The following is a 16,750-nucleotide window of genomic DNA, read 5'->3' on the forward strand; positions in this document are numbered from 1 at the left end:
GGGGCCCTAGCTATCTATTGCGAGGCTTTCGGAGCTTGCATCAATCAGACAAAATCTATTTCACAAGCGTAAAGGTGGTCCAAGAGGTCTCAGATTGGGGACTGATTTTGGCTTTTGCTAGATCTTGAGAGGACAAACAACGAGATACTTAGGAAGCTAGGTTGGCATTGATATCTAGGCAGAGCAACAGTTTTGTAGTTTTTAAGAAAGCTCGGCACAAGATCTTGTACTGGAGCTCGACCAAACTCTCCCTAGCCGGTAGAGCATTGGTGGTAAAGCAAGCCCTACTTGACATGGCTGGTACATTGCATTTGCTGGTGTTTCCACCGGGGTTGAATGGGGCAGTTGAGACACTTGGTGCATAATTTTCTATGGGTAGGATTGGCTGGCACACACAATACGGGAGCTAGAGTAGCTTGGCAGAGAGTAATCATGCCACGGGCATGTGGTAGACTAGGCATTATTAGTCCAGAGATGCAGAGTAGGGGTAAGTTGGTGGTACGAGGCCTCACCCCAAGAATGGAACCCTAGGGGCTTCTTCTCTAGTGGGGGCTTCTCAGGAACACTCCCCGGACATGAGGTTAGTGGTAACAGTCTCAAGAGTCAAAGGTGGATCTTCTCTGAGGCTCCCTTGATGGGGAAAAGGCTCTCCTTTGATGAGGAGGGTTTTAGAGTATGGTAGAGATTAGCAAAGGGCCTGATATGGGCCAGGTGTTCTTACAAGGAAGAGTTTGAGAGAGAGACACTCATATGGCACCCAGAGGTCTGGGACTTAGAGGGATGCATGCTAGGTTAGTGGACACACATTGTATGGGCACAGTGGGATAGTGGTCTAGCCAGATCCTTCAAGGCTTGGAGGTACCTCCCCCAGGAGTCAAAGGCTAGAACGCAAGCCATCTCTCACTTGAGGGGGTAGGCATCTGGATGGCAGAGATTGATGCTACGATCTTGGATTCCTAGTGGCAGGGATTACGGATCCCTAGAACTCGCACTACTAGTCAGGGCAGTTTTCACGGATAGGTGCACCTCTTAGGATTTGTTTCTTTTGGGAGTCTCTGAGGTCTTGTCACCAGATATTCTCCACGGTTGGATTAGGAGGCTTACTGCATTAGAGACATATCCAGATGATGAGGCAAAGGCAGCCTTGGAGGGGTTGGAGTGGCAGAGAGTTAGGATAGTGGGTTGCTTGGGCAAGACTTGGTTCATAGATCCCACCATAATTTTATTAAACTCGGAGCGAGCAGTGTGGCACCTGTTGCTTTGGGTGGGCAGACCTCGTTGTGACATATAGTGGGATCCGAGAGAGTGGTCCGGGCCAGCCCGAGTAGGGCACTCAAACAAGGTAGAGGGGGTCTCTTTATTGGGCATCGGCTATACAGCTCGAGATAGCATCATGGACCCCCTCAAGGGAATGACACTGGATTGAGCAAGATGTCCCAAGAGAGGTTACCTCCTGCTTCTAGCCCCCCGGTTTGTGGCCACGCAAGATCTCGTAGTTGATGGTGCATGGTAGTCTGCCCATTGGCCCCTGGCTAGAGCAGATGCGGGTAGATGGCATATGCATCTAGTGCTACGTGGAAGGAGTTATGCAAATGATTTCCCATTGTCTTTGGTGATGCTAGGTCACACAAAAGATCTAGCTGGCCTCCCTTAGAATCATGGCCATCATGCATTGGATATAAAGGGACTTTACTTGGTGGATGGTAGGCTGGCTCACGGAGGGAGGACATGCCTTCTCAATCTCACCGATGTATAGGATTCATGGGCAACACATTTCCCGGATTGAGATCTATGATGAATGGACGCCTTCTGGATCATGCTCGTCACCTTCACCAGAGGATAGTGTTTGGGAGACAGTGTCTAGCATTACTGCTTGGAACATTTGGATGGCTCGAGATGGGAGGCCAGCTGGTCACTCTGGCGGCTATCCTAGTTGTCACTTGGTAGGACATCATTTTCACCTTGCAAGCCATAGGAATCTTTTCAGGCTGCTCGCCATAGGAATTATTTGGGTCGCTCGGTACTCCAGGATCGAGAGCGACCGTTGAAAGGCGGTAGGAGCATTTTACATGAATCTTTTACACCCTTTCTGTGAGGGGTATTTTCTAGATGTATGGACCACCACCTTGGTTGCTAGCTCCTGTTTCAGAGTCTCTCTAGGCAGTGACATGGGAGATTCGTTGACTTTCCTCTAGCTAGCAACTAGTTCGTTTTATTGCGTACTTACCATCCTCAGCTTCTTTCGGAAGCTATTTGTATGGTGTTTTAAAGCATTAATAGAATTTTCTTTTCTTTGGAAAAAAAGAAAGAAAAAAGAACCCTTCTTCTTATGATACGTGCCTACTAAAAAAATCCCCTTTCCTTGCATGCACGTGGTTGGTATCAAATTAAAAGTGAATCCTGCTGGATTAGGTCCTCGATGTAATGTCATTGAAGGAATGCCTCTACGTCCCACCCCCCCACCCTGCCCTCCCCTTTAAGTTAATTCTCAGTTAATTATTGTTTACCTTTTTCAATATCCCCCTCACTAAGTAATTATTCTTTCAACATCATTTTTTTTACCTCTTTCAATGTCCCTCTCACTAAGAAATCATCCTTTCTATATCATTTTTTATTTTTTGTTGATATATGGGACATACACTAAGTTGTTTTTGAAAGCCTTAAATTTTTATACTTTCAATGATCTAGTCTTTCAAGTACAAGGAGGGTACACATCATGCAATTTTCTTTTTGAGCAAGGACTTAAGAGGAGGTGCATACAATCCATAAGCATTGATCAGTCACCTTTAGCAAATAATATACCAATACAAGCTAAGCACAATGATTGTGCATGACTACATGCATGAGCATAGTGGTTATGCAATGAAATAATGTACATAAAGGAGCAATCTTCTCCTTCTCTTAAGTTGTAGCCAACTTTGGCAAATGCCAAGATATAGTAAGAAATACTAAATTTGTTAAGGGAAAGTGGTTTGGTGTAGCTATCTTGTCTTGGGTCAGAACATGGACAAGACCTATCTCACTTACTAAGAACTTTTTTTCTAATAAAATGATAATGTATCTCCATGTGATTTGTTTTGGCACAAAAAATTGGTCATATTATACTTATTGTTCTTTACTAGTTGGATATTGTTCCTATTGTATGAATAAAGTGGTGTTGGAAATCATTAGGGACTTTTAATTTCTAATAGAAGTTTTCTAAACTATACTGTTTCACATGCCAAATTTGTTCGTCCTTACTTTGTAGATGATAAAGCTATAGTTGGTTGTTTCGTGCTTTGCCATCACAAGGCTACAAAAGCAAGACTAAAGAAATTTCACTTATGCATCCCTTTCATCCAAATGACCATCCCAAGCGTGGTTGATATATTCATAAACTGAGATCTAATAATCTATCATGTTTTATACCATAATCCCATTTTACGAACTCTTCTAGCTTTATATAGAATAGGATTCATATTATGAGATTTATCATAAGTTGAGAGCCAGATATTTTGTTCTATGGGAATTGGAAAAACTTTACAATCATGAAAATAAAATTGCTTCAAGAAATTTTGCATGTATTTTCCTTATATCATCAAGATGAGATTTTTTATTCTTCATATTTTTATGTCAAAAAAGTAGTGGATACTAAGAGTTTTTGCTTAAATTTGGAGTGAGTTTTTGCTTAACTTTTGAGATGAGCTCTCCATTTGACTTACTATGATCAAGTCGGCAAGATATCACATAACAAGAACTATGTACTATATCGTGTTCTTAATGTAAAGTGATAGAGCATAAAAATTTAAGACCCATTATAAGAAAATGACGACTCTTGTGATTCCATGCCCATGGTGCATCCTTATAAAGATTGGTGAAATTCACAAACGCTATCTTCCTATTCTTTGACAATATACCCTTCATGATGTGTCATGTATATCTCTTCATCCTAATAACATTCAAGAATTCCTTTTTCACATCCATTTAATGGATGGCCAACCAAAATGAGAAGCAAGGATGGGCCAATCAAATGGCACATAGACTTCATCATGTACAAAGTGTATCAGTTGACACAAAGTTGTATTTGAAAGTTTTAATTTTTACAACTTGACTCATCAAGTCTTTGAAGTATAAAGAGGGTACACATCATGCGATTGAATCTTGATACTTTATTTGGAGTTGAAAGAAGCTACAATAAAAAACAACTTTTGTGTTGAAAGGTTGTAAGTACATATGTATATCCCACAATCTGGGTAAATGTAAAAAGTTAGTTCTGTTGATGCTTTCTCAAAGGGCTAGATATGATTAGCTTGGTTAAAGAAAAGAACATCATGCCATGTGCAATAAAGTTGGCACAGTTTCATGATGATTCTCCTTACTGAGGATTGAATGATAGATTGGTGGCCACATATTATATGGAAGGGGTGGATAGGGGGCGACATCGTTGATTGGAGTGGGTGGGTGACATTAAGAATGGGTTCCCATCACTAGGGGAGAGATACAAGATCAAGATGGAATTTTATAGAATCTCATCCTTGTAAAATTCATGGTATCACTTCCGATCATACATCCGATCCAAGAAACCCTCTGAGGGTTGCTCTAGTTTATGATATTTCATGATGTTGTAACTATTTCTAGCTTGCATTTATGGTTGGCATGTCTCTTGTTTGTGTAGACTTCTTTCAAGAGCCTCTCTTCTTCATGTATACTCCATAGAAGAGCCTCCTAAAAGATGGGTGGTGTTGGCTTGGCAAAGGATATGCTAACAATTCTACTTGGAGACCTTACAAAAGTATCAACAAAAACCATCCTCCATCCCTCTTGACCAAGTAATAGTTTTTTGACTTTATGGGATTCTTGGGAGATAGCATAGTTTTACGTGAAAAATGATTGGATAGTGGAAGGATGGCAAAAAGAGTATGTAAGGCTTTACTTTCCTACTGATATATTCAACTTGCACCTTTTAGAACCGTCATGGGGAATTGTGAGTTGCATGTTTTGATTTCGTGTTAAAGTATGTGGTGCCCTCAAGTGAGATAGTGATCCACTTTATAATCTAGTTAAATAACGTTAGGTTGTAATTGCAAGTCTTTTCTAGTGGTTAGTTTATGTGGGCAAGGAAAGAGAGAAATGAGAAAATCTCTCCACTTTTCAGATGATTGAGGTACGGCATAGTGATATTTTAACATATAACATAAAGAGAAAGTGGAGGGGGCGGGGCCCAAGGAGGGGAAAGGTTTTGTTGGATGTGGAGGTACAAAACAAACACGGCTCAAAGAAATTCGAGAGGATGGTGTGTTGTGTGTTAAAGGGACTCCCCAAATGGATGGTTGGGAGGGACATCCACGTGTAACGTATAGAGAGGAAACCTTGATTGCCACCTTGTCCTATAGCGCTCCACTTGTACCATGCATCATTCGCTGGCAGGGCCCCGGATCTTTGCTAAAGCGCGTCCGACGTGGCATGCGAATGCACGCAAGCCGTCCTTTTCGCGGCCCTTTTGACAAAACAAAAGAAGTGGGGGGCCAGGCTGGCGCTACGTGGCGCGGCGGGGGAAGCGAAGTGAGCGCGGATATTCTGAGGGGCGATGGATGATGTGGAGCAGAGCGGGGCCCGCAGAAGGTTATCGTGGCGTGGAAAGGGCACCGGACAATTATATACACCAGGTAGCTAGCTGAGTCAGCAGGTTGTAAACGGCCGGTGAGGGAAAAAAATAAAAAATAAAAAAGAATTATTGCTTTTTGTAGGAGGGGCGAAGCACGTTTCTTCAAGGCCTTGAAGAGGGCATTTGCACACATGTGGGGGCAGTCCTTATCCACAAAGCATTTAATAAGTTTAATTTTAAAATAAAAACAAAAAAAAACCCGCCGCCAGCGTGGAGGCCGAGGCACGCGTGAGATCGACAGCTGGACACTCCCGGCGCTCTCTCCGCGTGCCACCTGGCCAGAGACCCACCGGCAAGGCACGTTTATATATATATATATATTGAGCGTAGGTGGTAGGTCGTTGCTGTGGGGGGTTTGCTGGCGTGACACGTGGGCGGCACGAGCGGCAAGGGGGGGCGACGGGCTGCAGCCCGTAGGACGACCGGCGAATGCCAGTGGAGAAACGGTTAAAAAGTTCGCGAGCAAAGGCATTTCACCGGGGAAAAGGGACCCGTTTACCAAAAAGGGTCCCCGGTTATTAGGAGGGGGCGAAGGGTCCAAATGTAGCGGTGGTTATAACGAAGGGGCGTCGTGTTTCTCGCGGGGGGCGTCGTACTCAAACCAGGGATCGACCAAGGGAGAGGGGGTCAGATCCGTTCTTTAATTTAGCAGGGACCGCTAAAATTGGCCTATAAATGGCTAACCAATTCTACTCGCAAATCTTTCTTTCTTCGCCACCTTCGTCTTCCTCTGCCCCCTCTTCCCCTTCCTCTCCGTCTTCTCCATTTTCTGAGCTTCGCCATCGCCATAGCCATAGCCAAAGCTTCGCCATAGCCATCTCTTCTCCATAGCCTCACTCTCCCGATCTCCCCCCCTTTCCTTCCATCTATGGCCTCCTCCTACCCCTCCTCCTCCCCCTTCCTCCGCCTCAAACGCTTCTCTCTCCTCCTCCGTATCCCCTACTTCACCCATTGGGGCCATCGCCTCGCCCTCCTCGGCTCCCACCCCTCCCTCGGTGAATGGGACCTCGCCCGCTCCCTCCCCTTGTCGCCTCACCACCACGGCCAGGAGCTCTACTGGACCGCCGTGCTCCCTGTCTCCCCCGGCTTCCAGACCGATTACAGCTATTGCGTCGTCGACGAGAAGCTCGACGTCGTCCGGCGGGAGTCCGGTAGTCCGCGTTCCTTCGTTCTGCGGGAAGATCTTCCCGACGGCGCGTCCGTGGAGATCAATGATTTGTGGCAGGTACATTTCAACTTGCGAGTTCTTATTCTCGATTCGAGAATTTTTTTTTTTTTTTTTTGGGGGGGGGGGTCCCGCGGAATATGCGAAGCACTGCGCTGAAGGATGTAGATCTAGGAATTAATGTCTGCGGTGCGGTCTCTGGTCGTTGTTCATTCTAATGGAATTCACGGTCCTCGCATGAACTTTCCTTTGAGGTGTATGCACGCGAAAAAAATTATGTCATGCAGTAGAGAATCAGCAGGCTGATTCGTAATCCTTAGATATTATAACGTCGAGACGGCAAAAACATGCGAGGTCGTTCAGGTTGTAAGGGAGGATATGCAACGAACGGCCCCCTGCGAAGGTAAACCCGTAACTGTGGCAGTCATTGAATCCAACAGATCTCTTTGGCAATTACTTCAGCTTCGAGAATTAAATAGATCGACTTTCGAGGAAATTCCATTAGTCTTGACCGCTTTCAACCGTTTGTGTGTTTTGGTCGGTTCTACCATTTTGCGCTGCACTAATATGTTTTAGTTCGCAACTACTTTGGTGAAGTTGATGCTTGATTTCCAATCAGTTGTTTGTGTTAAAGATCCGGGGGGTGGGGGGGCGGGGCGACTGCGTACAGGTTATTCCCAGTAGAGACTAGATTCCAACAATCCAATTCTAGCATTCAGCGAATTGAAATTTACAGCGCGTTGTATTCGAAAATGCTTCTGAACGGAAGATTTTGGATTTACTAGAATAACCGCAAGATTGAAAAAGTTGGAAATTAGATGAGAGGGGGACTAAGAAAAGGAGCACGTATTCCACTTTGTAGTTTTGTTTGAAGCGTCTTCCTTCGCTTTCACTGTTGACATAATTCCCTCTCAGAAATTTGCCAATCGTTGCCGGGAATAAGGTCTGCTATATATTATGTCGTCCATCTTTTCCTTGGGTTTTTCTTCTTTATCATTATTTTTTGTCGTCAAATGGAGCGTGTGATTGGTCCAAACTTTACTTACGATAACGCTTCTTACTGTCCTGGAGTGCCGTTAGTCATCGATTTAAGATGTCCCTATGCTGTCAAGAAAGTTTTCCATATGTTAGCTTAGCAAGGGCTGATGCAGCCTGCTTGAACGTTCCATATAGCAGCTTAGCAAGGGCTGATGCAGCCTGGTTGATCTAGTGAAGGATGCCTTTTGGCATAAGATAACCCTTTTGATGGAGTATTCTTTGAGTCTGTATTGTTGTCTTGCCTTGCCTTAATTCTTTTAGGAGAACGTAGGTATGCTTTTGCAGAGTGGGATTTGCAGATGGATTTGGTTATTGACGGTTTGAACTGCATGCAGGATGCTTCATCTCCAGAAAGTTTTCTTTCAAAGAGTGCCTTTCGAAATGCTATCTTTCATCATAATGGAGCTGATGAACATGACATGGAAATGCCACAGAAAGACATGGTTCCTGTTATGCCTTGTACTCTCAACTTACAAGGTAAGAGACTTGGAGTTTTTAAGCATTTGTTCTCTTGTTGATTGTCCAGACTTCTTTTTTATAAACCTTCTACCTGGAGGCAGAGCCTTTTTGTGAATGTCCACGCAATGAAAAACGCAGGCACCCTTTCCTCATGGTTCAGTTTGGAAAATATTTCCACCGTAGGTGTGACCTCTTCGTTATTTTTGTGAATGTCCACGCAATGAAAAACGCAGGCACCCTTTCCTCATGATTCAGTTTGGAAAATATTTTCACCGTAGGTGTGACCTCTTCGTTATTTTTGTGTGAACTTCATGCTGTTGTAGAATAAAGCCCCTTGCCTTTCCTTTCACTGAGTTTCCTTTTAAAGGTGGTAGTTAACTTTTTTTAGGAGAACATGTTTTTTTGCATTGCCTTTAGCACTTGATCAGGCTGATTGATTGCTGTGAAGGGCTTCTGCTAGATGCCATTTGCTTAAACCAAGCTTTTTTTGCCAGATTTCTGCAGCTCGTTCTGACAGTTTTGGGCCAATGGCCTCTGCTAGATGCTGCTGCAGTGGATTAATTGCTTGGGTGTCATGTCAATGTTGTTTTGATTGTTATTTGATACGTGTATATGCCCTTGAATAGTGAAAGGCTCATGTATTTTCTGCTTTGTGACAGATTCTGTACTGGTTCAATTTAAAATCAGTTGCCCACGGCTACAAAGTGGTCAATCAGTAAGTGATTGGTTACTCTCATGCTTCTTTTCACTCGCCCATCTTTTCATGTCTTGTGAGCTATATAGATTCAGAACAAAAGCTATCTGGATATAAGATCTGAATATTGTCGGATGGATTATTGAAGCTTTTCTTCTTGTATACTCGCTTTTGGTCCCAGCATGTATATCATACAAAAATATGTGTATAATATGAGGGATTGCTGGGCTCATAATTACCGAAACAATATTTTTTCTGTTGGTACTCTTTGTCTGCTGGTACTCTGTATTGAAAACAAGAAGCGGATTTGTACTGTTTTTCTCAGTGTTATCGAGCCCTTTTTCTAAGATTGAATGGCATTTGTTGAAAATTGTAAATGAACATTTTGGAGGAAGCTGCATTGTTCCAGTTGAGATTTTATTCGAGCAATTTCTCTAATACGTTTAAGACCTTTGCAGGTCCATTTGACTGGTGTAGCAGCAGCGTTAGGAAAATGGGACCTCGGAAAAGCATTGAGGTTGACAGCTGTGGGAGGCTCTTGTTGGCAGGGAGAGTGTGCCCTGAAAAGAAGTGAATTTCCCTTAAGATATCCTTGCACTTTTTCATTCCTTGATACAAGTGCTGGTAGTTTCTGTTTTAGGGGTTTTCCAGGCTGACTAGAATGCCTCTTACTGCTCGCAAGATCATTGGAGGTGTGTAGTTTTATGCCGGTTTGTGTTTGCCAGCCTCTGGGTTGGAAGAGCTGGTAAAAAATCTTGCATCTATTGTTAAAACTGATTTTTAAAAAGCACTAGGTCTTCTGCTTCATGTTTAAGGATGGGATTTGCTGTCCTTAATGATAGTGTACATATAAGTACATTGTAAAGGATCAAGCTGAGGTGATTCCTGAGAGTGGACCAGACAGAGAATTATACTTTGATGGGTCCAGCAAAAAACAGCCTGCAATGATTATCATCTCCGACGGATATTTCAAGGTAACTGTTGTACCCAATGTGCTGCTCTAGTTTTCAAGAGTTACGACGTGGGCAAGCCCATTGTTTTGACAAGAGTTACGATGTGGGCAAGCCCATCATTTTGACAAGAGTCATTTTGGATTCTCAGTTGCTCTTGCTTTTCGGTGGTTTACCATTTGACCATATGACAACTGATCCGAATTCTCACCACAGGTGAATCCCTGGAGGGGTGCTGGTCTTGCTGTACCTGTATTTTCCATTAGATCCAAGGATGATGTTGGTGCTGGTGAATTTTTGGATCTAAAACTATTAGTTGACTTTGCCGTTGAATCAGGGTTGCACCTGATTCAATTACTACCTGTCAACGACACTTCTGTGAATGGGATGTGGTGGGACTCTTACCCATACAGGTAATTGACTATGATGAAAGCTGGGTTAGCTGTGAAAGTTGGTCATCCTGTTGTTAAGGATGTGATCACATGATCGTTCAGTATTTCATCAAAGTCATTCTGGAGTTCACAAATCCTTTTTCATCAAGGCTTTGCTGAAAGTTATTGTGGCATATAGCCTGCATTTCTATACAAACGTACATCTCAAGAAGTCTTTATTCCTTTGCTAGTTTTCATTGTCGTGCTGCATGTGGGTGACAGCTCATTGTCAGTTTTCGCATTGCATCCTCTATATCTACGCCTTCAACGACTTTCAGACAGTTTGCCTTTATCCATTAAGGTTAGATTTCTTTCTGTTATGAGTCATTTATCATTCATTCATGTGTGTATTTTGTAATCGAATTCATGTAAAGTTGAAGTTAAGGGTTATCTAAACTCTTCCATTGCAATATTTTTTTGCAGGAGGAAATTGATAGAGCAAAAGACAAACTTGATTTGAAGGTGGGTTCGGGCGTCGATGTGGAGAGTGCTTTTATTTCACTCATGATGGATGCATGGGTGGAGAACTCATCTCCCTCATAGATCATGGAGGTCAAGGGTTGAGGGACTAAGGGTTTAGGGGGAGCATAGGAGTGGGAGAGGAAGAACGTGTATGAGCATGGGGGGGGAGCAGAGAGAGGAGAAGGGAGGAGGGAAGGAGAAGGAGGAGCAGTAGTAGGAGGAGGGAGGAGGAGGAGGGAGGAGGAGGGCGGAGGAGAACGGAGGAGGAGGAGGGGGGCGGACGAGGAGAGGGAGAGGATGGGTTGCAAGGTTGGAGGAGTTCTCATTCTTTTGGGACAAAGAAAGAGGAGAATAGGGACACTTGTCTTTACCACAATTGTATTTGTAGATCACCCTTTATCTTTCAACAAATTAAAAACTAAATGGGAACTTATGAAGACCCCATCCTCGCTCCCCATTTTACTTGTGATACTCTGACTGAGAGGGTACAGTTTCTGCAAAAATTTTAAGGAGCACCTATGTAGGGTGATCCGGAAGAAGCACAAAGTTGAAGGAGGAAAGAAGGAGAATGCAAATGCAAATGCGTAGGGATCCTTAGGATGTCTCTAGACAAACCCCTCGCATTTGAAGAAGAGGTATCAGAGTATCCCAGAGATGTAAGGTTTTCCAAGAAATGAATATGGAATCCAAAAAAATCCATAGGAGGAAGGGGCTTCAGATCATTTTTCTCTTGGACAAATCAGTTCTTTCTTTTTGGCTCTTGATGATGAAATGGCTGAGCATTTAAACAACCACTTGAATAGAGTAACATACTCAGCTTTCAGACTTGCTGACATTCTTGTTGTGCTTTTATTATTACCAACTCTTTTTAGTCAGTAAGCAGCTTCGGCAAAAAATTTGTTTTTATGATTTTGTTCAATCTGACAAATTGTGGTAAAGGTCATAGGAACTTATTAGAGTCTTTTTGGGATGCAGCAAGTGGATTATGATGCCACTATGGCAACAAAACTTTCCATAGCAAAGAATGTTTTTCACTTGGAGAAGGATAAAGTGCTTGCATCTATTGCGTACCAAAACTTTTTCCAGGAAAATCAGGTATGGATATTCTAAGACTGGAAGACAATGCTGTTGAAGTTGTAGCCCAATTTTGAAGTTTTTCATATAGCTGTCATGGTCTGGAATCACTTGAAGTTATTGTCAGTTCTCTCTTTTGTGTACAGGAGTGGCTGAAACCCTATGCAGCTTTTTGCTTCTTAAGGGATCTTTTCGGTACGTCTGACCACACACAGTGGGGAGTATACTCCACATTTTCACAGGAGAAGGTAACATCTTGTGCTGGAACTGCAAGGGTTCTTGTATGGATGAATAAATATTTGGATTATTGCTGTAGAATCAGGAAACGGGGATTATATTTAAAGTTATATTTTCATGTATTGTGCTGATTCACTCGTATTCTGTTATTTTCTTACCTTCCAGTTTTAGTGTTAATTCATCCCTTGTATACATATCTGGATCGTTTTCTTTGTTCAATGTTAGATATGATATTCTTCTTGCAAAAAAAGGATTTTATTTTCATGTGGTGTTATGGACTCAAAAGAATTGGATCTTTATATGTAGTTGGAGAAGCTGGTTGCTTCAAACAATGAGCATTTTGGCACAATTGCATTCAACTATTACTTACAATATCACCTGCACCTACAGGTAAGATCATTGATCATGCCTTTATTTCTCTCGTCTTTGTTTTCTACCCATGCTAGAAGTACCAAGATTAGCCAGTCTGACACAAGTTTTTTGGTCTGGAAGTTGGATCTATCCTTGGACGGGGAAATACGTTATATTACATTGTGTGTTTGCAGCTTTCTGAGGCAGCTGAGTATGCGAGGACAAACAAAGTAGTGCTGAAAGGAGATCTCCCTATTGGGGTTGATCGTCATAGCGTTGATACCTGGGTTTACCCTACACTCTTTCGGATGAATGCATCCACTGGAGCACCACCTGATTACTTTGACAAGAATGGGCAGAATTGGGGTTTCCCAACGTACAACTGGGAGGAAATGTCTAAAGACAATTATGGCTGGTGGAGAGCACGGTTAACACAGGTCCTCTTTTTATTCCTTCTGTAAATATCTATCTATACCTGTGAGGTTTGAAGGTACCATTGTCATTGTGAATGGCTTCATGTTTATGTTTTGCAGATGGCCAAATATTTTACTGCTTATAGGATTGATCATGTATTGGGCTTCTTTAGAATCTGGGAACTGCCAGATCATGCTGTTACTGGTCTTATGGGGAAATTCAGGCCTTCTATCCCATTGAGTCAGGTTTGTTTTCAATCATTTTTTGTTTTACCTGCTGAAGAAAGCAATGATAAAAACTCTCTCCTTTTTTGTCCCACAATTTATTGAAAAGAGTATATGATTGCAGGAGGAGTTGGAGCATGAAGGAATCTGGGACTTCAACAGATTAAGCAAGCCTTATATCCGTTGCCATATTCTACAGGTATGCCTTAAGAGTGTTTTTGTATTGGTTTGCTGAGGACTTCACCATTTTTCCTGGGGCGAGTTTTTTATGTGAAGCCCAAATGCCTATTTTGACCCAGTTGTTCTTCTTACTGTTTTGTATTTACAATGTGGGTGTTCTAAAGGTTTTACTGGCATCATTATCAGGAGAGGTTTGGTGAAAGGTGGGCTGACGTGGCTTCAAGGTTCTTCAATGAATATGAACATTTATGCTATGAGGTAAACATGTCCGAGCCATTCGTTTTACTTCATGTTTTAATCATGTTAACATTTTAATTTCTCTGTTCAATTATACTGGGACCTTCTGTGAAACTGTGTGAACATATGTGCATTGTACAAAATGTGGATTTTGAAGTACTATGCCCATGAGGATAGGTCAAGTGGAGGTGTGTTACTTGTTTGGCTAAACTATTCAATGGATATTATGACATCGAGCAAATTATAGTTTTGTGAGCTGGTAGAGTACACCGGTCAACAGGATTCGTGTAATCTATTGCCTTCAATTACTTTCTCAAGCTGTATGACCTCATGAAATTTTAAATGTTGAGAATTCTCAACTATCTTTTGTTAAAAGAATGGATGAATGATATGCCAGAATAGATAAAAAGTATGGACGAATGGTAAACGAATAGATACCTAATTGGGGATGTTTAGGAGATTATGCAAGATAAGATTTACTAAAAGTCAAACTGAGATTTTTTCTTTTGAGAACGGAGTTGGAAAAATTTTTGTTGATAAATTTGAGTGTGTGCAGTTCAAAGAAGAGTATAACACAGAGAAAAAGATAGTTAAGCACTTGGAATCGAGCATAGAGTCTGCTGATAGCTTGGTTGGGGAAGTGAAAGACATCAAGCTGAAGCTTATTGATCTTATCCAGGTTCCACAACTGTACATCTGTTAATATGTCTCAGAAGTGATTGTTCTCCAGTTGTCTGGTATGGTACTGTCTGTTGGTCTGTAGGTTACTTTTGCATGCTTAACATCTAGAATACTGTTGTGTATTGTAGAGCAGTACTTGATTTTTTTACAATCAATTGTTTCTGAGCATGCATTGCTGGTTTCTGCTTGATGCCTCATTTGTGAAGTGATTTGATCAGGGGCATTTAATAAAATCTAAACTACGTCTGGGTCAATAATGCCAGGAAGTAGTCCTCCTACGAGACCCAGAAGATCCGAGGAAATTCTATCCACGATTCAACCTCGAACAAACTGCCTGTTTCAATGAGTTGGGTGATGACAGGTAAGCCAGTGAGCATGGATCAATTCTTATGCATCCATACATTTGGTCTTTCCATCAAGGAAATACATATGTAACTCATGTGGACGATGTTCTGTGGATTTGAATCTATTTTAAAATAGTTCCATTTCTGTGCACTGTTACCTCATGAGGAATTTAATTTCTCTTGAATCACATTGCATATTTAAAATTTGATCTTTATATGATGACATATTGACGTACTGCAGCAAGCATGTGCTACGACGTCTCTATCATGATTACTACTTTCAAAGACAAGAAGGAATGTGGCGTGAAAATGCATTGAAGACCCTTCCGGTTTTACTAAATTCATCGGACATGCTTGCTTGCGGGGAGGATCTGGGCCTGATTCCTGCATGTGTACAGCCTGTAAGTCACAACTATATAGATCTAATGTTTGATTTGCATCATTTATACCATTTTTTAAATGTTACACTGGATTCAGTTATTACTTTTTTGCAATATGCGATGAGCGTCTTTGGCTGCATTCCAGGTTCTACAAGAGCTAGGTCTGATTGGCCTGAGGATTCAACGGATGCCAAGTACACCTGGTCTTGAGTTTGGCATCCCTGCTAATTATGAATATTCTACGGTTTGTTACTGCACTAAGTCAAAAAATAATTCAATAATTCAATAATGAAGCTAAATGATTGTATTCATCAATTTCCATTATTATTAAAAGCTGGATGCCGGCAGGTTTGTGCACCTTCTTGTCATGACAGTTCCACACTACGGGCGTGGTGGGAGGAAGATGAAGGCCGGAGGGAGAGACTTTTCAGGGATATACTCGGTTTTGGTTGTAAACCTCCTGCTGCCTGTGCTCCAACAGTTGTTTATGCTGTTATTCAGCAACACCTGGAAGCCCCTTCAATGTGGGCAATCTTTCCATTGCAGGTAACTCTTCCACTTTGCCAGGTAGGGACTTAGTGAGGAATTAGATTGATGATGGTATGGATTACTGTTGAAAATTTGTTCACTGTTGTGTAAATGAATATATGTTCTTCAGGACATCCTGGCACTTAAAGGAGTGTATGCAGAGTGCCCCGCAAAAGAAGAGACTATTAATGATCCAACTAATCCTAGACACTACTGGCGATTCAGTAAGCGACTTGTACTTAGGTTCATATGTTCTAAAAGGAATTAGGTTGAGCTAAGGCATTGGTTTGGATTAATGGGATTTATTGTTTCTGACAATGGGCATTGGTGGTGGCATTGAACAGGATTGCATGTGTCGTTGGAATGTCTTCTTAAGGACAGTGAGCTCAAAAACCTACTCAGGGAATTGGTAGAGACTAGTGGTCGCTCCATTCCACCCTGCTCTTCTGTCACAAAGAATGCATCTGGTACACCCATTGTGAGTGTACAGACTAATGGTAATAGTCACTATACTGACCAATCCTGGATAGGAGATACTCTGAAAACTAATGGATTTGAAGAAAACGGACACACTGATGTACAACATATACATGACAGTTTAAGTAAGGGGAATGGACATACTAAAAGTGGTCCCTACATGGACAGAAAGTTCTTTGGGGACAGATATGCTGCAAGTGTGGACTCTGTAGCCATATAAGGTAGTAAAAGAGTATTAATCTAGGCCACAGCTAAAATATGCAAGGCAATTCTTGTAAAAGAGACTATTATGCTGTCATCGTTCCATGGATGACTCTGGGGCACACTTTGTGATAGGATTTGCGAATTGAGGATGACGTTACACCCAAATTCATTTTCCTGCCAACCAAATGGAGGCAGGACTTACCACCCTGGAATGAGGACACACTTGGAGACTCTATTGTACTGCATGCAACAATATTCTCTGGGCCAGGTTGAAGGTTGTCTCAATAGAGCATGTGTACTTGGCCCAAATTGTACCAAAGAAAAAATATCAAGGGAAAGTTATAGTTACGGCTTATGAAATAAGACTGGTAATGCCTTAAGAAATAATATACTTAATTTGACATGATGCCCTTCTTTAGCCATTTTAATTGTCTTCTTTATCACTTTCTACTCCATCAGTCCCCACTTTGCTATTGCGATTGCTTCGAAATTCCTTTGAGCTTCTCTTGCAATTTGTCCACGTCTAATCTCTTGCCCTAGGTTGCACTCTCGCTAGTCATGGAGGAATGTATGTTT

The 16,750-nt window shown here is 42.1% G+C and overlaps 1 protein-coding gene across 1 annotated transcript; it reads left to right on the plus strand.

The window, feature by feature from the left end:
* The first annotated feature begins 6,362 nt into the window (after positions 1-6,362).
* On the plus strand, positions 6,363-16,537 carry DPE2 (disproportionating enzyme 2). The gene is made up of 22 exons (XM_087373698.1): positions 6,363-6,869; positions 8,183-8,324; positions 8,966-9,021; positions 9,459-9,586; positions 9,848-9,974; positions 10,167-10,363; positions 10,604-10,682; positions 10,805-10,843; positions 11,819-11,938; positions 12,064-12,165; positions 12,461-12,544; positions 12,700-12,942; positions 13,039-13,164; positions 13,268-13,342; positions 13,510-13,581; positions 14,117-14,239; positions 14,505-14,602; positions 14,827-14,986; positions 15,111-15,209; positions 15,314-15,511; positions 15,624-15,717; positions 15,838-16,537. The coding sequence occupies exons 1-22, from the start codon at positions 6,513-6,515 to the stop codon at positions 16,188-16,190; spliced, it is 3,072 nt and encodes a 1,023-aa protein (XP_087229824.1). The 5' UTR covers positions 6,363-6,512; the 3' UTR covers positions 16,191-16,537.
* The last annotated feature ends 213 nt before the right edge of the window (positions 16,538-16,750 follow it).

The sequence above is a fragment of the Dipteris shenzhenensis genome, chromosome 1 (genome assembly GCF_047967505.1).
Source record: "Dipteris shenzhenensis isolate YYH24624 ecotype China chromosome 1, Dip_SZ_1.0, whole genome shotgun sequence".
NCBI classification, from domain to species: Eukaryota; Viridiplantae; Streptophyta; class Polypodiopsida; order Gleicheniales; family Dipteridaceae; genus Dipteris; species Dipteris shenzhenensis.

Coding starts and splice junctions, on each gene's coding strand:
- DPE2 (XM_087373698.1), top strand. CDS start 6,513: ATGGCCTCCTCCTACCCCTCCTCCTCCCCCTTCCTCCGCCTCAAACGC. Junction 14,603..14,826: donor AATGAGTTGGGTGATGACAG/GTAAGCCAGTGA, acceptor GACGTACTGCAG/CAAGCATGTGCTACGACGTC. Junction 15,210..15,313: donor CTAATTATGAATATTCTACG/GTTTGTTACTGC, acceptor GGATGCCGGCAG/GTTTGTGCACCTTCTTGTCA.